At 36.5% G+C, this 27,941-nt stretch overlaps 1 protein-coding gene across 6 annotated transcripts in view; it reads right to left on the bottom strand.

Annotated features, from left to right (window-relative positions):
- The window catches only part of bbx (BBX high mobility group box domain containing), a 35,124-nt gene extending 8,249 nt beyond the window's left edge, over positions 1-26,875 (bottom strand). For 2 of the 6 annotated variants that reach the window (XM_084104435.1, XM_084104433.1), the window contains exons 1-10: positions 24,506-24,979; positions 19,742-19,823; positions 14,113-14,284; positions 11,435-11,692; positions 10,363-10,564; positions 9,812-9,879; positions 6,997-7,077; positions 6,762-6,836; positions 6,543-6,620; positions 1,348-1,425 (exon numbers count right to left, since the gene is read on the bottom strand). In XM_084104435.1, coding sequence (XP_083960561.1) covers positions 1,348-1,425; positions 6,543-6,620; positions 6,762-6,836; positions 6,997-7,077; positions 9,812-9,879; positions 10,363-10,564; positions 11,435-11,692; positions 14,113-14,271 — 999 coding nt within the window. In that variant the 5' untranslated portion in view covers positions 14,272-14,284; positions 19,742-19,823; positions 24,506-24,979. Of the gene's footprint in view, positions 1-1,347; positions 1,426-6,542; positions 6,621-6,761; positions 6,837-6,996; positions 7,078-9,811; positions 9,880-10,362; positions 10,565-11,434; positions 11,693-14,112; positions 14,285-19,741; positions 19,824-24,505; positions 24,980-26,715 lie in introns of those variants that run through there. The other 4 variants (XM_084104438.1, XM_084104436.1, XM_084104434.1 and 1 more) reach the window with 3 other exon arrangements.
- Between the last annotated feature and the right edge of the window lie 1,066 nt (positions 26,876-27,941).

Consider the following 27,941-nt stretch of genomic DNA (forward strand, 5'->3'; position numbering starts at 1 on the left):
TGGATATTCATGTCTTACAGGCTATTAGATATCATGCAACATATCAGCTGCCTGAAGGCCGTTCCTCATTTTACTCATAATGTGACATGTTGCTAAGTGAAACTTAACTTATTAAATTGGGAAAAAATGTAGGGCCTTTAATTTGATCTATTAGTCATTTCTGAATGATGAAAAGTAGTTTCTACATTATCACAAATTAAATTCCTATTCAGTATTTTAAACATACGTAAAAAAAAAAAAAGGTCAATTATTTTCATAAGATATAAAACTCATTTTCAGCAAATCCTTAAAATCTTTTTCTTTTTTTTTTATACTTGCTCAAATGGTATAATTTGTACCTGCTTTAATAATAAAATTATAATATAAAATAAATTTAATCATGGTACTTTAAACATGGTAATGAAAGATAATAAGATATTTTAACTCCTTTTCATCAAATCGTTTTTAATACAAGTGTTCAACTGGTGTATTGTTTACTTTAAAATAGAAAAATAGAAATGAAAAATTATAATATAATAATTTAATAATATTTTAAAATAATATAGATTTAAAATCTAAATATAATTTCAATTTAGAAAATAAAATCAATCAAAATATACATTTTTATAAATAACTATACATTTACTAAAGGAGAAGTATACAAATTAAGCAATCTGTTGTTTCAAGTTATTTTAGAACATTTTGATAAAATGGATGGTTGCCAGGGTGTTGCTATGCAGTTGTTAGGGTGCTTACTGGGTTAGGGTTAAGCCTAATTAGTCCAATTAATATCTTATGGAAAATTTGTTTTAAACATATTACAATTTTCAGCAGACACTTCATAAACACAAGTGTTCAATTGGTAGAATGTTTAAAAATCTTGCTTTAAAAATATTTGTAAATTAAATCAAATAAAACATTTTTATATATTTGATACATAATTTAAAAAAGAAATATTAGTATTTAAAAATAAATGATATTTTTATTTATATTATATTGAGGTATAAATGTTATTAAATCAGTTTTTTTCTGTTTTTTTGTACATTTTGATTTTTACATTAACATTTTTGGGAAATGTGTACCGATGAATCATTCAAAGTAGGAACATGAATTAAGTAAATACTAGGGTCAATTTTGTTGACTTAAAAATATAAACACCCACCAGGTGGCAGCATACGCATCAAAACTGTCCAAGGATTTATTACATAACATTGCCTGCCATAGTCCATGCCAACCGGTCAACACCAGCCACTGCCTCACTGAGCTTTAATTCTGCACTATAACATCAAATACTGTATGTAGCATAAGATTCATCCCCAGTCTTGTGTCTGTGTAACCCGGGGCAGTGATTGTGGGTTGGTGATGTACCTCAGCGAGCTGGAAAAGAGCCGACTGGCCGCACTGCCTCCCCTCAGATGCTGACTGAGACCTACTGGAGGAGATCTGCTACAGAGACAAACCAAACATGCATATTAAGACCAATAACAAGCAATATTCACCCACAGAGAGGAATATACATAGACATATGGAGTTTGTTTAGGGAAAAATTTATATTGCTCATTTATTGAGGAGGATTCTGGGTAAAATCACAATGCTAGGGGTGTAACAGCAAAAAGACGTCATGGTTTGGTACGTACCTCAGTTTTGGGGTCACGGTTTGATATGAGTTTGGTACAACAGGAAAAAGCAACAAATCCCCAAAGCTAGGTTTCTTTTTTTATTAATTTTAAACAGACAGTAGCGCAAATTACAGTTTGTTCCACCTAGCGACATTTAGTCCCCCCTGAGGTGGTTGGTACATTTGATCCTTTAGTCTATTAAGCTGTAAACAAAATGCACTCTTGTACAGGTCTTCTTTTTTTTTTTAGGGCTGATAAAAAAAATAAAAAAAATCAGCTACAAACTGAAAAGCATCTCTTGTGTTCTAAAAGTACAAAATAAATAGAATAATGAAAAATAAAATGTTCTTTTTTCTTTGAGTGTGAGAGTTCATTAACATTTTCACAAATTTCCATATTACGCTCTATCAAGAAATCACGGAAAGATGAGTTCATCACTCCACTTCCATGACACAAATCGGCACAATGCCAAAGGATTTTGTCTTATTAGAACAGCGGAAATAACCTAAAATACTCATGCTCATACAGATAAGAGCAAGACATCATTCGAAACTGAAAATGGTCTATTTTTATTTGTGTACACACACACAATAAAACAATACATTGTGCTTTTGAAAAATAAAGAAAACAAACAGGATGCCGCTTTCTGCCGTCCTGGTTTCCTTTTCTGTTAAAGGGGTCATATAATGGTACATGCACTTTTACAAGTTGATTATACTGAAATGGGTGTTGGCAGTGCCTGTACACAACCATCATAAAATGATAAAAATCCATCCAGTGTTTTTTTTTTAAATCTTCTTATATGTTTTCCCGTCTCAAATCAACCCGACATCACAAAATCGACGCCCCTCCCACGATTGTTGATTGACAGCAGCGTTTCAACACAGACCCGCCCTCGCTCGTGAGCGAGCTCTCAATCATAGTCCGCGCGGACCGGTGCGGTCATTGTTGATACGCTGGAGCACTGTCTACGAGCAGAATGGCTTCTAAGCGATTGTGGTGTTCTGTTCTTGGGTGTAATAAGGAACACAGCAGTCATTTTGATGTTCCTAAATCCGAACCGCTGAAGACGCAGTGGCTGAGTTTGTTTTCGAAGGGAATATTCCCCACGATCAACGTCAATGCTTTCATGTTTGCGCAAATCTTTTCACACACCAGACTACTTTACAAAGGAGGGTCAGTATAAAGCTGGTTTTGCTAAGAAGCTGCTCCTGAAAAAAGGATCGGTACCAACTATTCGTGTTCCTGCTGCACCTCCAGAAGAAGAAGTGAGTGTAACGTTTTATTAACCTTTATATTAATGTTTATAATAATCTTTGCAAATAGCTTGCACGCTTCACGATGAATGCGGCTGTTTACACTCAGGGTACATTACGGCATGTTTTCTATGTACGACGTTCTCAATATAATTCATAATCCCACGTTTATAATGAACAACGCGTTATGGTTATTGTGTTATTGTGTTACAAACGATGTACGCACAGAACAGAGGGGCGGGGTGAGCAAAGCTCATTATCATTTAAAGACACGCACTTAAACGGCGTGCTGAAAACAGAGCTGTTTTTGGCCAGGTAAAATGAGTGTTTTCTTACAATACCAATGAGAATTTTTAATTAAAGTATATTATAAACTTTTAATTTAGAAATTTAGACCATAAAGAATCATATTAGCTTGTACAAAAATGGCATTATATGACCCCTTTAAGTTAGTGGAGCGCATCACAAAAATTAACTCTTGCATCAAGCTCTTGCGTGCCATCTAAACTCTTGTTTTGGTTTAGTGCATAGATTGTCTCTTCTTCTGCTCTTTATCCTGTTATGGCGGTTAGCAAGGAGTGTTGCCTTAACGCACGCCCCCTTCTGGATTGGATCGCCTGTGACTGACTGTACTCTTTGTCTGACTGTATGTACCGAAATGTGACGTCCGTACTGTGACAGTTCGGGATGAATACATGTACTGTTACACCCCTACACAATGCTGTAATGGCATTCAAGTAAAATACATTTTAAATAGTATTTAAGTAAAAGGCATTTTAAAACATTTTTTACATGTTCTAAAGAAAACTTGAGAGGAGCTTGAACATGCAAAACTCGCCGCCATGGTGTTACAGTGTTCAGGGTGGTTGCCAGGGTGTTTCTAGGGTATTGTTGTTGTTAGATGCTTACTGGCCAAAGTCAAAAGATCCCTATCTCTATGATACTCTGGTTTCTATATGACTTGTTGAGACCCTTATTCAATGTATGGAATTTTTCAATTCCGTCAGAAGAAATAATCATTAGTTTTTTTTATTCGCTTTGGTACTATTTTCACAAGTTAGGTGTACATTTTCAAAACTCTTAGTGCTAATACCACAACAGATCATCAAAAGTGCACTTTTTTCAAACATTTCATCATGTTTTCAATTGTGTTAGCACAATACACACAATCACAAAGTATCCTTTTCACAACACAAAATAAGTGTTTCATCTACATAAATGTTTCATTCACAGTCACCGCCTTTGTAATGAATTATTTTTAAATAAGTGATTTATAGATAATAACCACCACAATGTTCAAAGTGTGTGCACACGCAAGTGTGTGTGTGTGTGTGTGAGAGAGAAAGAGAGAGAGAGAGAGAGAGAGAAAGAGAGAGAGAAAGATACAGAGAAATTTGCCATTTGTGCAAATACTGTAAAGCAGAATAGAGTATAAGGGAGAGGAAACAGTCGATTTTACATTACAGTATGTATGCCATGTGATGCTGTAAACATGGTAGAGACATTACTGTAACTCAGCCTTCATCTGTAAAGGTCCACTACTGTATAGATTCAGTCAAATGGTCAAAATCATTTACTGTATTCATTGCCAGCAAACTCTGTAAGCACAGAACCTCATGGCTGTGCTTCATCACAGCTTTTGATAACACACTGGACAGATACTATTACAAACATTATGGATTCAGTTACATAAGTTAGGTTATGCACGTGTATTTTCTAATGTGGCATATCCTGTATTACTGTAATTAATTCAGCAACAACTGTGATTTGAAACATGTATCTTGCATTGTTTGCTGTTGAATGAACTGATTGTTAAAAGTACTAAATTGAAAGAAGATCATACTGTTGTGTTTCGGTGATTAAACCAAATGTTCTCATTACATATTACAATAATCTTGTGTTTGAAACAATGATAATGTGGACTGAAAAGTGTATCACTGTAATGAAAGCATGAGATCAGGTTTTGAAAGAATGACTAGCTGTGTTACAAGTGTGATCAGTTTGGATTTTTGTACTAAGAGTTTTGAAAATGTACACCTTACTTGTGAAAATAGTACCAAAGCGAATAAAAAAAACTGTAAAAAACTTAAATTAATGTTCACTGCCCAATAGCAGTGTTATTTTACTATTATGCATATGCTATTATAGTTGTATTTATATTTTGAATTAGGCTTAGCTTTTAGTTTCATTTCATTTTCATATTATTTTTTGTTTGTATTTTAATTTTTAGTAATTTTGCTGCTTTCTTTTTTATATTTCTTGTTTTATTTGTAATATTTTAATACTACTTTATTATTTTTAACATTTATATATATATCCTTAAATTTATTTTATTTTTCTATAAAGCTTCATCTAAAATGTATTACATTTTATTTTATTTCAGCTTTATTTTAATTACTACAACACTTCCTAATACAACCACCCTCATGTGTCACGTTTTGTGCCACTGTTTAAGTGCAAACTACTCAAATTCTTCAAACCAAACAAAATCAGCTGACTCTGATCAGCTCTTTCCAGTTAACGATGATGATAATGAGAAGTGCTGAAAACAAACTGGAGGGGTTTCCCCAAATTCAGGAGGGGTTACTGAGGGTTTTTACTGTGGTCATTGACTGCAGAATATTTGCTTACTAATTGAAACCAAACAAACAACTAAAGACAGTTGTGGGGTAAAAAGGCAGAAGGTTTTTAGCTAAGATTTCCGGTATAAGTATTTGATAACAAAACTAAATTATTAAAAAATATTTTACATATGATTTATAAAATATTCACAATGAGTTTTTCTTTTCTTTTCTTGCCAAATAAATTGCAGTCAATGTGAACACCCCAAAATGCATTTAAAGGTACAATATGTAAGAATTTTGTATCAAAATATCCAAAAACAACTTGCACAGCGCAATATATTTCTTTCAATTGTGTGCTTACATTAAATGTTTCCAAGAATTTCTAAATTAAGAGAAATTCACAATTTTAAATAGTGCCCGTCCCTTGTAACTTGTCGCCTGTCAATGACGTAATATCTGCGCTATCCCTGGTTTCCGCTTGTACTGCCATGGCGATAGACGTGGACAACTGCGTAATGTTTAGCGGCACGCTCACGCTGTTGTCGTTTCGTTCAAACATTATGGACCATGGGCAAGCAGACTTTGGGACAAAAGGAGAAATAAAACGAGGATCAATATTAGCGTGGCGTTTTCGAGACGGCGAGAGCTCCACGTCCGCCACAAACTTGGACTTGACAGAGACGCCGCTCTTGCATGTACTTTATTAGACAGGTGAGCAAATGTACATAAATATATAGCTCAACATGATGAAATGTTAGAATATGATCAGTATGTTATTCTAATGTTGATCTAGCTTCCTGCTAGTCTCATACAGCCAACAAACTAACACAGAGAATAACATTATAACTTTCAACACACTCAAATGCAGTTTAGTGTGATAGTGTAGACCAAGTTCCATGATTCTGCTTATTCACTGCGTCATCAATCTACGCCTTTGTTATTGTAAGAGGTTATCGACCCCTAGCGGCGAAAAAAATTACTTATTGTAGCTTTAAGAATAAGCTCGATGGAGCAGGATTGGCTCCAGCTCTAACATGTAAGGTGGGCCACATGACATTCAGGGTGGGACGGACAGCGGGGGGTTGGAAATGGAGTTTCTAGAAGAGAGTTTATTATAACTGTACCTCAGCCAGCTGAAACAGGGGTGATTTAACACAACTCTTGGGCAGGTCTGGTGAGCTTGGCTGGGATGGTCCAGAGGCCTAAGAAGGACATTGAAGCAAACCAAATGAGTGCTGGGAATGGGATGTCAGTTTAACCTCACAAGACAACCAAAACCTTCCACATTACTGTAGCACTTGTTATACTTAAGTTGTCCAAAACTATACTTGACTGTCCCTTACCTCTACGTGTGTGAGAGAGCTTGTGTCCTCAGCGTTCTTACTTCCTCCAGCAGGCTGCACTGGACTGGAAGAAATCTAATGAGAAAAAGTAAAGAGTGTCACCAAAATGCATTCAGATCATTAAGCAAGTCATTTAGACGCACACAGCCAACCATCCATATCTGAGACATCTCACTGCTAAGGAGGTTTTTAAGGGTCTGTTGTTAAGAACTGACAAGTCTTCAGGTGGTCTCACCTCAGCCAGCTGGAAAAGGGCTGATTTCCCAGTGTGCTTAGCAACATCTGTGCATCCAGTCTGGGAAGAGCTGGAGGAAATCTAAAATGAAAGGTTGAACATGAAATCAGTAAAGCAGAACAAAGCCATAAATGTAAACAATCTTGAATCAACACTGACATTTACAACTCAACACCTCCCTCTGTTGACAGCTTGATGGAAAAGCCACAGGTAGTTCAATAAAATAAAAAATACCCATCAATTACATTGTCTAAACAGGAAGTGACAATGTGACAGCTTGAGGTGTCTACACTGGAAACTTGCTGCATGTCACCTCAGAAACTACTGTAGACATCAGCACAGTAAAACAGGTAAATAATTATGTATACTTTGCATTGAATGTGATTTTAAAAAATAAGTATTTTAAATAAAGATTATTATAATTATACTGTTTTTCAGTTATATTTAATATATAACATTTTAATATAATATATTTAAAATATATTAAATAATACATTGTACATTAAATAAATAAATATATTAAATAATATATTTGCTACATATGGTTACATATTGTACAAATTTAGAAACAAAAATGTATACATTTGTAGGCCTAGAAACATGAACTGGCTTTGATATAATAGTTAAAAGTTATTTAAATAGTGAATTTAATGAATAGTCAGAAATCAATTCACTTTTCACAATTTCACAACCCTAACCCTAATTTCACAATCATTAATTATTCCTATCATCAATTATTCCTATTCCTATTATGTAATTAATTAATTTTATGTAATAAAATATATTACTGCCGTGCATTTTTTATGTAACAGTCAAAACATATTTGAATATATAGCCTACTGTATTAAATTAATAGAAATCAATTCACAGTAGGGTTGGGTATCATTTGCTTTTCAGCTATTTTGATTCCAATTCTGATTCTGTTTGATTCTTCTCGATTCCAATATGGTATATATAAAAAAAATCTAATATTTAGATATCAAACATATTTATTCTGTGTCTTTTTGCAAAGCTTTGTTGCAGTTGAATACCATTAACAAAAATTAACAGCCTAAAGAACAACTAGCTAATAGACTAGATTAACTAATATAAATTTCAAACATTAAAGTCAGAAATACAATTAGAACAACTAAGCAAATTAGCAAATAAAAAATACAACTTAAACTAAATTTAAATCAAATGTAAAATTACACTGCATTGTTTTCTTTTATAAATAAAATATAGATTAATCCTTATTTTCTTTCTCAACTGTTTGTTTACTTAAGACATAACCGCCTGTGTTTACGAGGCTATTTTGACAAAATTTTTGTGTGTATTTGTCCGTTCAAGCGCAAGAAGATGTGAAAGAGAAATCAATTCAGTATTCATGTACCATATGAGAGGCGGCTTTCTGTGTGCTCTCTGGATGTGCCCAGCACAGAAAACGGTGCACTCATGCCGACTTGAGTTCTCTCGTGTCTTCTTGTGCTTTAATGGTTTAAAACCACATTACAATGCGCGCAAAGGAATCGACAAGCGGAATAATTTTTTTTAATTTTAAGACAAGAATCCGATTCCTGACCGTAAGTATTTTTTTAATTTATTTATTTAGCACAAACAAGAACAGAAAAGAATAAAACAAATAGCTATTTAAGCAATTCATATGGATTATGCAGGAGAGGTACGAAACCCCCAAGGGCTTATAATGAGACCTCCCCTCTGGTTTCCGATTGCAATCGATTTATTTTGGGATTCCCAACCCTAATTCACAGACATGGCATTACTTTATGATCTTAGGCAAACTGGGAAAATAAAGTAGCAGGTGTAGCTTTGCAGCAAAAAAAAAAAAAAAAAAAAAAAAGAGACGTCCGTCAACACAAAGCAACGTCGACATGGTGTTACTCTTAATTTAGCAGTGACTTTTCACTTGGAACGACTTGCAGTGCACTAATGCCAGGTACATTACTTTGGATCAACCCGCGTGTGAGATTGTGTTTGACAACAGAGAGACTCAGAAGACAATTCCTGGTCAAACATTACAGACAGACAACAGGTAGAAATGATTCAGCCCTGTCCCTTAAAAAGGACTAAACATTTGATGTATTTGTCTGCAAAACATGGAGGCGCTGCCTTTTGTTTTGTATTAACCTCCCGTGGCCCTGTTCAGTGACAAATGCACTGCGCCGAAGGCAATTAGGATCACTTAGTGGCAGCAAAATGGAATTTACAGAGGATTAACAGGGGTGAGAGTCTGAGGAACCCACAGAAACACACACAAACAGCTCGCATCCCTGAATCACACACACGCATTAGCCTGACGTCTCAAACGCCTCATAAAGCTCTACAATTTATGAAGTCTATGCACCTCCTAATGGCACACAAACCCAGTTTGGGGCCCAAAACAGTCATCCCAGTCTGTTTAGTCACAGGCCGCTTCGGCTGCTGTATCCGTGGAGATGGGCCTGTCACAATCTATTTACGTGAGCAGTGATCATGTGCTCATTATATCAGAGGTCTGCCGTGAGTACAGAATGATGCAGATTTGTCTCAATCACATCAAGATATGAGGACATAGATCTAGACTAATAACTGTTATTCTCATCTAGAGCCCTCTTTGTGTTCCTGGTTTTAAAACCTCATTTAACTCGACTGTGGTTACACTGTGCTCCTACTGCTAATCTGTATATTAACATGTGCAATTACACTGTAATCTTTTCTAAATGTTATTATTGTGGTGTTTTTGAGATGCTGTTCTGATCTGCAAATGAACTCAAATGTCTGTGGTACTTTATGCTGAGAGGTTATTTTCACATGTATTAAAATGACGTTGCTGTACCTCTCTGGCGGTCAGCGCATGCTCCCCGGCTAACAGCAGCATGCTTAGGCCCCCCATCTTGTTGGGATCTATAAACACAGCATTAAAAAGACATTAAGAAATGTTCGACAATACAGTTAAACCAAGTGACATGAAATGAAGTGAAGGAATATGTACACTACTGTTCAAAAGTTAGGGGGTTCATAAGATTTTTTAAGCAATTAACACTTTTATTTAGCGAAGATGCATTAAATTGATCAGACATTTATTATGTTACAAAAGATTTCTATTTCAAATAAATGCTGTTCTTTTAAACTTTCTATTCATCAAAGAATCCTGAAAAAATGATCACGGTTTCCAAAAAAATAAATTAAGTAGCTCAGCTGTTTTAAACATTGATAATAATAAGAAATGTTTCTTGATCACCAAATCAGCATATTAGAATGATCTCTGAAGGATCATGTGACACTGAAATACATTCAAATAGAAAATTGTTACTTAATCTTACCAACCCCAAACTTTTAAACAGTAGTGCATGCGTGTACATATTCAGGTGCTTGTATTGTTCCTACCAGCCATGGCGAAGTTGAGCTGGGGTGTGCTGTCAGTTTTGGCCTGTTTTTTGGCAACTGAAGGATCCTTATTAGGGTTGGAGGGAAGAGACCAGACCTTCTTGCGGGAGTTACTCACAGAGTGGGAAGGACTCTTTACCGGCTTGTTGGTGGCAGGACACCATTTGTAACCAGGGTTAGCTTTCATAAACGCATCCTTGTACTGTGTCATAAAGAACATATAATTATCAAAAACACTATCAAATAATAGATTTAAACATGTTAACTTAAGATTAACATCAGCCTTTGTGATTTTTCTCATCCTTTCTAACAACAGATAAGCCTGTTCATATGTTTTATATGTTTTTTCTTGCTGGCTTTAAAGAGTTAAAAACTAACAGCTTTTCAAGCGGCTTTCAAAAACTGGCACCTTTTCAAGGTAATTTTATGTTAGATAATTGTTTAAAGTCTCCTTGTAGTCAACAATGTTATCCCTTAAAACTCATCTTTGATCACCAAAATTGATTATTTCAACGTTTTTTTCCTGTGAAAAAAAGATTCTTCATGCCTTAAAATAACTTGAATGTAACGCTACACCCTTGGTCATTACATTCACTACATTCACTTGGTCAACTTACTGAGGTAAACGCTGCACAATGGTATCGCTCTTTACAACGTCAAACACATAACAGTTATTAATATTAGCCTTTTGCTTGACTATGTTATCAAACAGCTAATAGTTTGTTGCTAATGTTACATGAACCATGTTCCTGTTCGCAATCTCAGAGTCTGACCGCTGCCTCAGTAACCTTAGAAAAGCTTTGAACAATTTAGAACGTCAGTGGAGAAAGGTACATAGTTCATAATAACATCATAATATACATACACCCGCTATAGTGCTAAATCTACCCAATTTTACATATCAACAGAAAAATATACCAGGATAACCTGGCTTCTCTTGAGACTTCACTGCTTCAGAGCGGTCATAGTTAATGATATGCTAAAGCCCGCTAGCACGTAGGTGATTGGTTACAAGGTACTACAAAAAAAATAAAACAAGGGACTTATTGTGTGTGGTCTGCCTCCTTTTTACCTCCTTAGCCATGTCGGTGTATTTCTGTTTTTCTTTGGGGTCCAGTACGGCCCACCAGTCTGCCAGGATCTTAGTGGCCCCCCGGTTGTCTAGTCGCGGATGCTCCTGTCGGACCAGCGAGCGGTGGCGTTTGCAGAACAGCAGAAAGGCATTCATGGGCCGGCGAGCCCGCTGCTCAGAGGAGTATTCTTCACTGTCATCTTCTATCCCGCCACACACTCCTTCCTGAGCTACACTCTCTGTACATAACACCGGCTCCTGGGGCGAAAAGTGGGGAAAAAGTGGAAAGAGACATGCAAGGACCTGGTCAGTTTCAACAGCAACAGTGGAGAAAGCTACACCAAGTTTAACAACCAATATTTCACCATAGAATGATATTAAAGGGTTAGTTCAGCCAAAAATGAAAATTCTGTCATCACTTACTCGCTTTTCCAAAGCAAAAGACTTTCATAACATAACATAAACAGAAGCTCAGCCGTACTTGCTTGATGCGCGAGAACAAAACTGGTTCTCGCACCTCAAGCAAACATGCTTGAGCTTCCGTTTACTGATGTGCGCAATGATACATTTTTATATGTGAATCTCATCTGTTCATCATATAAAGCAATCGAGTCTCTTCAGAAAATGTTGACAAACCCATTCAATTCATATGGATTCGTTTTAAAATCTTTTTATGAACTTTTTGAAGCATCAAAGTGGTAGTTCCCTAGCAGTCTATGGAGGGAGAGAAAGCTCTCAGATTTCATTAAAAATATCTTCATTTGTGTTCCAAAGATGAATGAAAGTCTTACGGATTTGGAACGACATGTGTAAATGATGATAGAATTTTTATTTTTTGGGTGAAATAACCCTTTAAAATGAAACAATGCATTCCTATGGATCCGTTCACATTAACAAAGCGATTCCCAAAGTACTTTTTTTTTCTTTTCTTTTTTTCAGCCATGTTTTTATTTGAAATCTATTTAAAAAAATTACTTTTTTATAATTTACTTAATTATTAGCTTTTCGTCAACTCATGAACCCACTTCAGTTTCCTCATGAACCTCCAGAGTTTGCAAACAGAATTTAAATAACAAGGAAACTACCAAAGGTAGTTCGGTTTTTTGTCCTTCCTTTTGGCACATGATACATACCTATCATTCCAAATAGACATACTTTTGTTGTTACTGCTGTTTTACATGTATTATAAATTAAACCGATGTCAAGAGAGCATTTTTCTTTCATTAAATATGCAAACTTTCTAGCAGAGATGGATGGAAACTGCAAAAATTACAGTTAGTGTTGCAAAGCTACAAAATGGTGGTATATCCTACAAATCTGACTGAGCCTGAAGCGGGTCGCACACCGGACGCGCAACTCAGCGCCGCGCCGCGCCACGTCTAGGACAACTCTCACCTGAAAATCCGATAACATCAGCAATTTTCTGATTTCTGTAAATAAATATAAAACTAAATGTATATTGCAGCACAGGGTGAAGTCCGTATATACATTAACTACGATTTGAGACACATAAATGTAAATTTAATATAAAACTATGTAAATGGCGCTCTGTGGCGCGGCAGGATTTTGAACACGGTCCTGAGCCGTTGCTGGGCGCCGCGGACAGACGGTGTGTGTACTCTCATAGAGAATAATGTGTTCGAATTTAAAAGACGTGGCGCGGCGCGGCACTGAGCTGCGCGTCCGGTGTGCGACCCCCTTGACAGTCCAATGATTCAACAATGATGCAACATTAAAGACAATATGCAGCTGCTTTGTTTTTTGCTGTATGATGCATTTCTGAAACTGAAACAGAATGGATGGAAATGGCATGTCTACTTTTAATAGCCTTTTTTTAACCCAGCTAAAATTTCTAATGAACCATGATTTGCTACAAGCTATTGCTATTCATTACTGTCATCGTAAAGAGTCTATTTAGCTCTCAATATTCATTCAAAAGTTTGGGTTCCGTAAGATCTTTTTTAAAGATATAATTTTATTCTTCAAAGAAGTGTTAAACTGACCAAAAGCGACAGCAAAGACACTCATAATTTACAAGAGATTTTTTAATCCAAATAAATGCTGTCCTTTTGAAATTTCTATTTAAAGAATCCTGAAAAAAAAAATCATGGTTTCCACAAAAATATTAAGCAGCACAACTGTTTACAACACTGATAATAAGAAATGTTTCTTGAGCATCAAATCATCGTATTAGAATGATTTCTGAAGGATCATATGACACTGAAGACTGGAGTAATGATGCTGAAAATTCAGCTTTGCCATCTATATTCAATTTAGAAAACAGTTATTTTAAATTGTAATAATATTTCACAATCTTACACTTTTTATTGTATTTTTGATTAAATAAATGCAGCCTTGGTGAGCATAAGAGACTTCTTTCAAAAACATTTTTAAGTCTCAAACATGAAATTTATTTTTTACAATGAATTTAAACGTTTAAATAGCCTAAAATCTAATTTTGTCAATGTTTAGAAGTACACCAGCATACAGATGACCTCAAAACTAAGACACATGAACTAAAAGCCACATTTCACCACTCTCATTTCATTTTAATTTGAACTTTACAGACTTCAGACTTTACAGATTTCTTTAAAGAGCAACTGCTGTATTGAAAAACACACACACACTAATGGCAGGGTTAATGCACTGAAGTGAATCCAGTTTGAGTAATCATTCACCTTCTCCAGCTCTTCTTCATCTTCTTCCTCCTCTTCCTCAGAGAAGTCTGGAGCTTTCTTGGCCAGCAGCGGGTGCCACTGCAGACACTTGCGTTTGGGCCGCTTTCCGCTGATCTCTCCCTCCACCGGAGGTTCTTTCCCTCCACCTCCACCCTTCATACTGCTGCTGACCCTGATGAGGGCAAAGGTCAGAGGTCAAACACGGCCCTTAATGCTCTTTAACATCATGTAATAGACTATAGGACACGAAGAGGCCATGACACACTGATAATTACATTGCCTGGTAGTTAATTTAAAGGTGAAATGTGTAATTGGTTACAAATTCGAGAAGACAGAATGGCAGCAACAGACTGTAAATAGAATTTGACGGGCGTCATAAAACTATAAGAGAAGCCAAGGCTACAATAATGTATTTTTGATAGGGCCATAAATCAAGTGGGGAGAACCTAAACATCGATAGCTCTGGATAACATCCTCAAAACACTGCTGATTTGTGTTTTCCAGTGTGCATTGTTAGTTCAAGAAAAAAACAAGAAAAAAACAGGCATGCTGTTGAGTGCATTGCGGCGCAGTGATCGCTGATGGAGAGCGGACACAGGGTTCCCTGTCTATCTCAGCACTGTTCTTCTGCATCTGCAGCACCGGTGCAGCTCTACTGTACATGTGACCCTCCTCTCCAATAGGACCAGAGCACACATCTCACACACGTTCGCTGCATGCACACAAACAGGAAGAGGAACACACACCCAGTCACATCACCATGAAACATACCAGCTCTCTTCTAGCTAGATTGTTTCCTAACTCATGCGCCTCAATTATCATGTGTTACACTTTAAACTGCACACAGGAAGGATCCAGAATGGATCTGAATTTGAGAGTACAATGTTTCAAGACATTGCATTAACAGCAGACATATTCTGTAAGGGTTTCCATAGCTGGTGTCTGCTGCCCTCTTGCTGTTTATTCAGTAATAAGGACTGAACAAATGCTGACACTAGATGAGGTCTTGCACGTTCACTCAGTATTGTTAATGTGAGAACTTTTAGAGTTATTAGTGGATGTAAATGTCACATCTCATTTAACCCAGATGTTTTCATCACTATTTTAAAGGCACCTATATATTTCCATGTAAAAATACCCATTTATACTATTTGAGAAAAATAGTATCATATAGAAAAAAAATTAAATCATCAGCAAAATGCAATATTACAAAAAAATGGATTTTGTACTGTATAAAAACAATGCTATTAATCTAAAAATGATTATATGATATTTGTGAAAAAATATATATAGGCTATATATAAAATGACAAACTATTCTTAAAAGTATGAATAATAGTCCATCTGTTAACATTAATTAACTATATTAGTTAAGATGAACTAGCAATGAAAAATACTTCTAAAGCAGTTAATGTTAACTTCAACATGTACTAACATATTATTAAAATCAGAATTGTATGTTAATATTATTTAATGGACCTGAGCTAATATGAACTAACAAAGAACACATACTTTTATTAACTAATGTTCATAAAAAATAATAAATACTGTATCAAACGTATTGCTCATTGTTAGTTAATGCATTAACTAATGGGACCTTATTTTAAAAGGTTTTACCAAATTTTCCTCACAAAACTATGCAGATTTGTCACTTTGCTGCTATGACTGCAATATAAAATAACTGCAATTAATATAATGATTGGTTATGTAGAAAGCAAAATTAAAACGAAACAAAAATGAAAGAAAATAAAAATTCTGTAAATGCTAGCATATTTTTTTTGTTTGCTGATTAAATTACAGTAAATTAATGGTTCACAAAATCATGTCCATTCATTCATTAATTTAGCAAAACCATAATTTGTGTCATTTCAAATCCATTTTTTTTCCAGTGGGCACACAAAAGGAAACATTTTGAGGATGTTCATGTTGCTCTATTCCATACAATGAAAGCATACATTACCAAGTCATTCACGGAAAAACCTTTGTGGGTTTGGAACAACATAAAGGTGAGTAAATGAAGACAGAAGTTTAATTAATGGGAATGCTGATTCTTTTTCTGTATGGACAAACGAATCACTGTAAAGCTCAATAAAACTACAGCAGGGACAAATTCAACTCAGGCCATTTGTATGAAACCAATCAGGTCTTGCTGGACTGCAATTCTCCCTTTATGACCGGTCACTATATGCACTAATGGCTGTTCAGTCTGAGTGGCAATGGCCCCTCTTATTGAGTGACGGCTTGATAAAGTGCAATAAAACAGATTACAGGAGCTTACATTATCAAATGAGAATAAAAATCACGTAAAAAATGAATTCAAATGGGGAAGATTGTGTCATTAAAAAAAACATAATCATCCAAAAATATATGGATAATACTGTAATTCATGGTTATGAGAATGTAAATATATATTAACATTACTATTAAAGGAATGTTCTAGTAGCAAGCTGTCGCTTACCACAAAATCATTTTGGCTCATCCCGCCGTATGTACATTTTTTGTACACAAAATGTATGGCTAAGTTTACAATAGTAATGTAAGATGTTTAGATTAATAAATCTGATTAAACAATCAGACTTGAATAATAATACAGACTCATAAATCTCGTAGACATCTGATCATGTATGATTTGATTTTAGTTTGAGTATGTTATTTTTTATGATTAACTGTTTCTGCCCCTTATAAATACCAATATTATGAAAAGTAAATGCTTTGTTTTCAGTTCAGGCAACATGATCAAATTAAAATGGAAATTTTGAAACGGACATTACAATAAAAGTTGTTATCCTTCTTGCATGTGTTTTACGTTTGCATGGATTCTCCAACCTTCCTATCTTAGGGTGTTTAAACTTGTAGTTAGGTTCGCTTGGTCGGGACCAAAAAAACTAAAACAATTTTGTCCTGGTCCGCTTAGAGTTCACATTGACATTTTTACATTTTTAAGTCCACGTGAACCGGAAGTTGCAACGAGTTTTCTCCAGTGTGACGTATTTCCAAGTTAAACAGAATATTGAATAGAGGGCGGGGTTTTACTTTAGCGCACCTCCTCTCCATCCCTCGCTCATAGAAAACTGACTCACAACCTGATTGGTCGGCTTTTATTGCGTATATTTCGTGACTGAACTTACCGAACATCCAAAACAATGCTGTGTGCTGGGCTAAATGCGCTCATTGTATGTGTATAGCCTACATATGATGGTATTTTGACCAGCTGAGAACATGTGAAGAGCTTATAAAATGTGTAAAGGTGTCAGAAAAGCATCAGGAATTCCTCCGTCATACACACAAACAAAGATCTGCTGCGAGGAGATGCGGTTCTGATGCCTGACCCGAACTGTAACGGGCAACATCGCAACTATGATGAAAAAAAAAAAAAAACGATATCAGTGAGCATTCTGTCCTTTTTAGGGTCTCGTCTGCCTGTTTTTGGTTTGTTTACATGTCTTTGGTCCGTGTTGCGTTCAAATATCATTCGAACCGCACCAGAGTTTGTTTGGAAGCGGACCGAGACCCATCTTTTCAGCTGTGTTGGTCCGCTTGTTTGGTGCGCACCAGGGTTCGGATCTTCGGATGGCAGCGTTCACACACGTTCAAATGAACCGCGCTAACAGAGCAATCGCACCAGGGTTCATTTTAATCGAACCAAACATGCCAAGTGTGAACACACCCTTATGTACTCTCATGCACTTGCCATGCAATGACAACTTTCAAAAACAAATTAAATCAAATTTTCCCAAATTTGAATGAAACAAGAGATTGAAACATCACTGAACCAAGAGAGGGATACAGGACGTGCAACAGGTTTGCTGCTAAAAAAAAGTTAGAATTCCAAGAAACCTATTTTTAAAGCTAGTGATTCAATTCTATTCTATATCGTTTAGCCATCCAAGATTAAACAAATGGGTATATTTATCTAAATGTAACCCTGGCGCATGACATTAATCATAACTTTAATATGAATGTAGTCTAAACTGCTCTACTGAGAAGCAAGCACAAAGCTTAACAGGGTAGATCGATACTTATTGTTGTCTAAGAGACTGTGTAAAATCAGTGACATCAGTAGTGATCGGTGATCACATTCACTTCTCTCTCAAATTCACTTCATTTAGAATTTAAACAAATTTACATAGCAAGAAAAAAAGAGTTGTCTATGAAAGAGAAGTAAAAGAAAACATTTTGTGATATCAGTGCAAGTAAAAGATGTGAAGTTAGTTTAGTTGTTAAGATATTCACATTTTTATCTATTTATTCTAAAGCTTATTTATATTACATATCTTTACTAAACTAACTTAATAATAATAATTGATCAAGTAAAATTGTACATGTGTAATGGATTAAGAGTATAATATTATTATGACAATACATAAATTGTATTATTAAGATGCAAACGAAGCAACAATATGTAGATATACAGACTAGAAGTGTTAGTATTATGGGTCGAGTGTTGACACATTAATACTAACACTTACTATTCTATTATAATAGAATGAAATCAAACTTTAATGTTGCACTTTTTATGAATGCAATGCAAGCCTACAACAACTTGATGATACTGTGTAAGTGGAAAGAAAACATATGTAAATATAAACCGTTGCATTATCAAACCATTAGCTACAAAAAAACCTGCACAATCATTAAAAAAAAATGAATTGCTCTTTAACTCCCCTTTCATTCTAATGAACTGCATTCACCTGTTATCCTTAGGTTAAATTTGACCAACATCGAAAACCATTAAAAATTCATGAATTCTTAATTAGTGTTCGACGGATCTGAAGAAACATTAATTAAAGAAAATAATTTTTGCTGGTCAAAGTATATGATGATGAAAATCATGGTTATATACATTTACATTATAAATGGTTATATACTTCTTGTTAAATCTTTAAAATTGATGGAGTTTCATTATTTGATTAAGAAGTAAATTCATTCACTATTGGCATTTCATAATATCTCACATTTTATAACAATTTCTGTATTACTTCTATACTTTTTTAAACTATATACATCTTAGAGCTACAATTCTAGTTTAAAATTACAATTTAATTTCCATTTCCACAAATATGATTCATAGGCATAGTTTTAACCATTTAAAAACAGCATGACAAGCTAAAAGGCCAAAAGTCATAACTGTTTTTTCCAAATATGAGTCAAATTATAAATACCACAGATGGAACACATTTTAAATAGATTAAAATAATCTGTTTTAGATATTCATGACAATGTTAGAAAGCCTGGCTCCAATACCAAAAACAATGTGGTATTTATAGTCCATTCTTACAGATTACAATGGAAGGTCTAAAGGAATAACATGCTATGGATTTTCTAATATGCTATTATATGATCAAAAGTACAATTTGTTATTGATGCAGTCATTCAGGAAAGTAGACCATGTTTGAACAGACTAGCTCTTTGCATGATAAAAGGTTGAAGAATGAATGTGTGTTTTATCTCAGATTGAGCACAACCCAATAAGCAGGTGATTATGTACAGACACGAGCTTAAAATCTGTGATGTAATGAATGTTTGATCCGTGATGTTAAGGCATCAGATACCAATTAGTCTGTGAATTTAAGAGATATAACAACCGATGAAAGGGAAAAACACATGGCATGAAGTGAAGGCGTACTTACAGAGCCACAGAATATGGAAATACGGTATTTGAAAGATGAGGATGGATCTGTCAGTCAGGCTGTATCATGCGATGAAGATGACCTACAAAGTAAAACAAAAAAAAACACACTGTGCCCTCAGTACAGGAATAAATCATCGAAAGCAAAGCCAAATGCACCAAATAACTCTGTCCCGAGTCCGACCTCATCAGTCAGCGACATTTTAACCGTGTGTTGTGGATTTGATTAGTTAGAGGCATATGTGCACCGCCTCAGCTTCAAACTAAGGTGGCATCTTTGGTGTTATTGATGGAAGCATAAAGTTAAGACATCGCTCACAGCATATATTGAATTCATTAAATCCACTTCAGTTATGGTAAGCTGTAGTAACATTTCCCTAACTTGTATATATTTACTAATACTTATTTTTTAATGTTACTAATACAAGCGTCATTTACAATGACAGTGATTTGCAGCAACCAAGTGAACAGACATTGATTTATTAAGATTAATAGTACAATAGTGACTAGTATCTCTTTCAATTTAACTATTCATAATTCATTAATTTGATACTAGTACTCATTCATTTTTATTAGACATTTGTTCTTATTCCAACAGTGACTAGCATCTATAATTTACTCGCTTGTAATTATTCAATAGATGCTTGTACTATCCAGCTGTGACAAGCAACTATGAGTAAATAGATAACATAATGAATCATTAAAACTCAAATAAATACAACAACTGGAACATATACTAGAAAATGAATAGCTGATATCTGAACCATAGATTCCCATTAAATTCAATTTAATTGCAAATGATAGACACTACCCAGCTAGCAAAAAGTCGTCTATTAAACGTTGAATAGACGTAAATCTTCGACGTCTAATTGCGACTTTTCAACGTTGAAAACGGGTCGATCTTCAACATCTTGATGGAATAATATGTAAAACTCTTTCAATTTATTTGAGATAATAATGAACATGGTTTAGTAGTTTGTTTTTCTCCGTTATTTTAGCATGTATAACAGACTTATCCTGTCTTAGATGATCAGTTGAAAACACGTAGTCAAACAGTCCGGCTGAAACTACTTAGTTGAAATCATGTCGTAAACCAGTCCAAGGCGGACCATATTTCAGCATTGAAAGGCGGTAATTGTTTACTGGGTAGACTCTTGTACTTATTGGAATTAGGGATGCAGCGATGTATCAGCCAATAATCGGTATAAGCCGATAAAAGCATTTATATTCACGTTCGGCCATCGGTGGATTGTTTAAAAACAGCCAATGATCAGGGCCTATTAATACTCTGTCAATCAAAAGGGGGCAGAAATACGTCAAACTGCAACTCATATTGTGTGTAAAGAAAATTTCATATTGAATTTAGGGCTGCAACAATAACGCATGAACAATTTAAAAAGCAATGTTAAAGCAGGCTCTATTTGACCCTATGAATCACCCGTAGTTCAAGCCAGGGTTGCCAGGTCCACTGTTTTTCTCTAGACCAAAATATTTTTTGTAGCTCACCTCCCATCCAATTATCGCAGAGCTTTCAAATTCTGTCCATTTTTATCCGAAAATGTAAAAAAATAATTGCCATTTTGACACTCATAATGTGATGTGACAGATCGCTGTAGCATCTAAGTTCAAGCAGCAGCGCAGAACTTTTCTTCCACTTTAACATGTTATAGCATGAAAAAACATGCATGAACATCAAAAGGTATGTTGAAAGATACAGTCCAACTTACCGAAATGTATCATGTCTCATGTAATTGCTCAATCAGTGTTTCAACTGCAGAAAGATGTCCATAAAACAGCTTGTGAACAATATGTCGCTTAACGTTGCATTTACCTCAGGGAAGTTTGTTTGTTAGCTATAAAAAACACCAGAGATGAGTTTATTTACGGTTAGTGTTTGAATAAATATGTCATGAAGACAAGTCTTTGTGAAAACTGCAACAGTACAAATATTTCAGATTCTAAAAATAAATAGCAGTTAAATATAATAGTTTTGGCTCCGTTGTTAATTTTAACCTCTAATATTACAGTAATGTACCGAATGATAGAGTTCCCTGTATAGTTTACAGCATTAGTTGGGAGAGATTTTTTCCTTAAGAAAATCAAACTATTGGTAGAGATCACTCTGAATAATCGCCTATCGGTATCGGCAGAGACATTTTGTATCGGTGCATCTCTATTTGGAATAAGTACTAGCATCTAATGAATAAATCCACGTTCACACTAGCAACTTTGTTGTTGTAGTTCATATGTCGCTGCACCAGTTGGTTGCTAGTAGACATTTTTAGTTCTGGTTAACCTAACGTGATAATGAACGTCACTGCCGATGTTCAATGTCATTTTGTGCATCAACATGTGCAAGTGCGGCCATCTATCTGTGCCAAGACCACAAACGCAAGGCTATTTGGGTCCATTCACAATTAATTGGCATTACTTACATTATGTTTTACATAGTCATTGCATGAAGTCAAAGACATAAGAAATTAACTTCTCCGTCTTGCAGACACTGATACAAGAGACAGGTCGCTGCATGAAGTCACTCCCCATTTGTTAAAGTCGGATTGAAATAAAAACTCACCCTATTTCTTAAATGCATAAAAAAAATTTTTTAAAGTCTGACCTTGTAACGTTTAATAAAAACACCATTAACTTGATTTTCTGGTAAAAAACGACAGACTTCTCCAATTATTTAGTGTGCTCCCTTACAAGCTCATGTTCATCTGCCTCCATTTTTGAGTGCAACACCCACATCTCAAAACCTAATCAACAACCGATGCATTGAACCAGGTTCCCACCCTACATTTGATCTTTTTCGATGATCCGTTACACTTAGATGTCCATATTTCCCTTTCATTGCAACTTTTCATTGCTAAGCATGCTCACAAATAGCTGTAAATGGTGATTAAATTGCTGGACATCACTGAGTCGCTGTACTGCTGGTTTCCAGTCGGCGTTCCTATTCAAGCTCCTACTGATGACGGGTCGCTGCACATTTGCTTCTCAACTTTTTGCATCGCCAACGGTCATAATCGTTTATGCAGAATGAATGACTTTCTGCGGCTTTTCCACTGCAGATCACGGTCAATGTGAACACCTGTTTAACTCAATATGCATTTAAATATAAATAATGAACAGTTAAGCTAATAGTGAATTTAAACAATAGGGCTTTTCACACTGTGCTTAGCTTAACCCCAGGTTATCGGCATTCTAAACCCGGCTTTTAACCCGGAGTAAAGGTACGTTTCACACTTGTAATTTAGAAGCAGGATTAGCACTGCTTTTTACCCAGGGGTTATGAAACTCTGCTCTGGAACAGGGTTAGCATGGCTTTTGCAGTATTAACCCCATTGCGGTGCCAAACTTATACAGTGTGAAGTAATGCTGTGTTACAACTAGATGCTTAGCAACAGACAACCAAACGTGTGTCTCATTCATATTCATATGTTTTGGACAGTCATGGAAACATTATGTTGTATACAGTAGTTTCAGCGTTTAAGGGGAAAAAATGTCAAATGGTGACAGAAAATGCGACAATTGGAATGAGGAAGAGAACATTTCATTCTTACCTTTATAGTCCAAAAAGTCAATTCAGGATACACTTTATAATACAGGGCAATACACAATATGAGAATGCGCAATGCTAGAGCATTTATGTAAACATTTTGCATGCAGCGTTCATCCAATCAGTGACACCGCGAATAAGGATGTTAACCCAGGTTTAAGAATGTACAGTGTGAAAATCCCTAGGATTTGCCTAATTGTTAACCCAGGGTAAATTATGAGCAATGTGAAACATAAATTAAGATAACCCAGGATTTCGTTTAGCCTGGGCTTGACTGACCCAGGGTTATCCATTTCAAGTGTGAAAAGCCCCAATTATACCTAGTAACGTTAATAAAAAAGATATAAGTTTTAAGAAAGCAATGTTTAAAAGGCTTGCCATACTTCGACTCGTTCATGTAGGTCTTATTAAAGCAAATCCGACACAGTTTTGTCGAGTGGATGGACGATATATACAGTATTGCAGCGTTTCGTTTTCAGGTACAGCCTGAGAGCGGTGCTCTCTCTCTGTGTCTCTCCCTGCTCAACTATCGAACAGCGAATCAAGAACTCCACAAAGCACAATGTCGACGATATCGTCCGATTATTTAAGCCATCGAGCACATTTCATAACTCATTTGACCCCTTATTTGAACTGTGCTCGGTTTGCATCTCGGTGCAAAATGTCGATCTGGGCTTTGACAAGACAGACAGCCGAGAGTCCATCTTGCTTTGGGGAAGATGAAGTATAAATCTCACTCCTGTCAAACTCCGCCAGGGCATTTTCAGAGAGAGATACCCCTCCACAAGCTTTCATTACTTAAACTATGGGTTTTCAGGGCAGACTTTTCAGATGAGACGGTTTTGTGCTCAGGTTTCTCGCTCCGTTCGGTCAGATAGAATAAAAGTAGCTGGCTAGCCTGCTAGCCCCTGTGATGCGAGATTGCTCTAGCTCGCCTGAACGTGTCATTAGCAGACCCATATGCAATAATCGCACGGTTGGTCGTACATGTTAAATCGTCGTGAATTGCACAGAAACCCTGATGTTCGGTGAGAGCAGGTGTCACACACGCAGATCACAAAAGTTGTTTATGCCGAAGCACACCAAACTGGCACGTATTTCGCACTGTCTAAGCGAGAGCTCCCGATCAATCGGAACTCGGGGCTTTTCACAAACAAAATATGTCCAAGTTTTCAGTCATCGCGGCATATGTGAATGCAAACTTACCCCTGAAATCCGGTCGAAACGCCAGGGCCTTCTCATTCCAGCCTCAAACTTATTGACACATCAGAACAGTTCTGCACTGGCCGTCCGTACAGTAGCCCCACAGACACTTATATTATTTTTTACCGGATGCTTGGAAGGGAGCAACAACGCAGCGTGAAGTCGACAAAACTACATCACAATCGCGCCGATCACTCCAAGATTGAATAACGGTGGGGACCGAATGCCACTTGGTGTTGGTACTTTCGTTTCAGGCGAACAATTTTCTGGGTTTGTTTTCTCTCGCAGCCCTCCTCCCCCTCCGTGCGTTCAAGTGTTCCCACTGAAGCCCGTGTGCACAGTGTGTGGATGTTCACAGCGCTGGACCCACTGGCCTACCGTCACATCACCATCATCCTCCTCATCCTCATTCAGTCGGTGTCCTGTCAGAAAATCCAGTCTAATACGATACTTGTGTTTTATATCTGGGTTCTGGCTGGTTGACCAAAAATCAGCTTTACCACCTTATGACGAGCAGGTAGGTGGTTTTGCTGCTGGTCCAATAGTTTGCAAGCTCGCAAACTATCTTGATCAGCCAGAAGGACATGCCATACCAACACACATCTAGTTAGTTTGTGAACAGTGTGTGGCTGTTTTGGACTAACTGGACTATATCGTCATCATAAATAGCTGGCTGACCAACGTTCCATAAACCAGCTTGACCACCTCATATGACCAGCCGGTAGCTGGTTTGTTGCTGGTCTTCCATCTTATTTACCATCTTAGACCAGCTCCAATGCTCCAAAACACATCTAGTTAGTTTGTCCAGTGTGTTGCTGTTCTGGACTGACTTGAATATATCATCATTATCATAATTAGTTGGTTGACCAGTCACCATGTTCCAAAAACTAGCTTCACCACCTCATATGACCAGCTGGTATCTGGTTTGTTGTTGGTCTGCCAGCTTAATTACCATCTTAGACCAGCTAGAAATGAGCGATCATGTTGCAAAAACATGGTTGACCCGCTTAAGCCGGTATGAATGTCTTAAAGGCCTGGTTTCACAGACAGGGTTTAGATTAAGCCAGGATTGAGCCTTAGTTTAATTAGGACATTTAAGTAGCTTTTATAAAAGTGTCTTAGAAAAGAAAAAACATTACTGGTGTGCATCTTGTGACAAAACAATGCCACTGACATATTTTAAGATACTTTCAGTGCAAGTTACTTTCAGCACAAACATGCATTTTAGTCTGGGACTAGGCTTAAGCCTCGTCTGTGAAACCGGCCAATAGCTGTTTTTTTTTCTGGTCTAAGATGGACCACCATCTAGGAACCGGTACCATGGCTGCATCCGAAATCGCATACTTCCCTATATAGTAGGCGAAAAACAGTATGTGACAAAAGTAGTATGTCCGAATTCACAGAGCTCAAAAGAGTAGGCAAAAAGTACACTAATGACCTACTTCTTCCCACGAGATTCTGAGGTGTGCAAACGATGGACACTTCACTGTCCCATAAGGTCACAGGAGAGGATTTGTGAATGGCAGTGAAGCGATGAAACTGGTTGATGATCACATAATAATGACAACATGGCAAATGTAGTTCGTCCATATTACATTCATACCACACATACTCGTACTATATAGAACATACTTTTTTAAGAAGTTGTTAAGGAATTACATATTCAAAATATGTACCTGCTCAAGACTCATAAGAGTATGCAATTTCGGACACAGCCCGAGCTTCAAACACATTCTAGTTGATTTGTGCACTTGACTACCCATGTTATAGCCAATCATAATTTTTTGGCCATTAAGGGTTGAGCAGTGACTGTAAGCTGTGTTTGTTTGTTTTTTGTTTTGTTTTTTTTGCTGGTTCAAGAGCTTAATGACAATCTTAGGCCAGCTAAAATGTTGCAAAAAACATCATTAAACTGGTATAACTGACTGATAGCTGGTTTGTTGCTGGTGGACCATCTTAGACCAGCTACATTGTAACAAAACACACATATCATTTTAAACTGGATTTAGAGTCAAACCATTCTGCCTAAACTTCAGTGCTGCGTTTAAGTGGTTTCACTGCACCTACTTCTAGAGGATGACACCACCATGCTGGGAATGCCTTTCTGATTCAGATCCACTATCTGTAGAGCTTCCTGGATGTTGTGTATTAGTGTCAGATCGGCGTTGCGCTGGTAAAATAAACTCTAACAGTGCATGTGCGTCGCCACTTACCTGCAACAGGCCACCAAAGTGACTTAACAGCTCCGTTGTCCACCTTTCGCACCCCTTCGATGGTGTCTTTCTCTGTTCACTTTTTTTGCAACATACAGTCTACTGTACATGCAGTGAGTGAAAATATAGTTTTCATGTAAGGACAGTTATGATTGGACGCACGCTTGAGTGACAGCCCGAGGCAGCCACTCACAGTGCGAGAAACATTTCGGCACGGTTCCGAGACAGAGAGATTAAAACCACATCTTCATAATGTCCTGAACATTCACACAACACACAAAACACACAACAGTTACAGAATAATTGTGCACTATCATTCATTAGATCAACAGGAGGTGTGAAATTATCGATATAGAGACGCCATCGAGAAAAGAGAGCGAGTGACATACGCTTCATGCAATCCCAACACATACTAAACAGTCCCCGACCCCGAGTGCAAACACACATTAGTGAACAACATTGATGTGTTTGCCCCGTATTCACTCTTTGCATACGACTGTTAAAAGCTCATTGTGGTTAAAAGACGATAAGCCATGCGTGTGTTCATTCGTGTCACAGCAGCCTTGTTCTCTCACATACTGGTCCACCGTTTTCCTGTCTCGTTGCCCTCTTTATGAGAGTTTTTCATGTACGGATCTACGTGCTAACACGAGAGTGGACATCGCATTATCACCTCTACATATCACTTTGGTCACACACGAGCAGTAATAAAACAAGCAATTTATGCTCATGATTGTTTATGTCGTTGATATTGATTAATGGGGATGAGGAGGAAGAGGAAGAGGGGGGTCAACAGAGGCAGAATCGTACCTGTGCGACGCGATGCTTTTATAACTGTTAAGTTCATACTTTTCTGTCAATCTTTCGTGCAATACAAAATTTAACTCTATCTCTGCTGAAAAACAAAACAAAAAACAGCGTATACCAGCCTAAACTGGTTTGCTGGTCTTAGCTTTTCTCCCAGGCTGCTCAAGTTAGTCAGCTTGCTGGCTTTAAATGGGTTTTGAGCACTTTACTGGTCTAGCTGGTGTAAATAAGCTCAACCAGCTGATGACCAGCTTGGTCAGTCTACCATCTTAAATCAGCTAAGATCAGCAGTTTACCTTAGTAACCTTTTTATTAATTTAATTATTATAATATATATTTTTAAATGTTAAATGGTAGCCTACATCTTGCGTAATGTTTTTTGTAGGCGGGCTACCTTTTGAACTTTGAAAATGTTCTAC

This window comes from Abramis brama, assembly GCF_963993115.1.
Source record: "Abramis brama genome assembly, chromosome: 25".
In the NCBI taxonomy this organism is placed as follows: Eukaryota; Metazoa; Chordata; class Actinopteri; order Cypriniformes; family Leuciscidae; genus Abramis; species Abramis brama.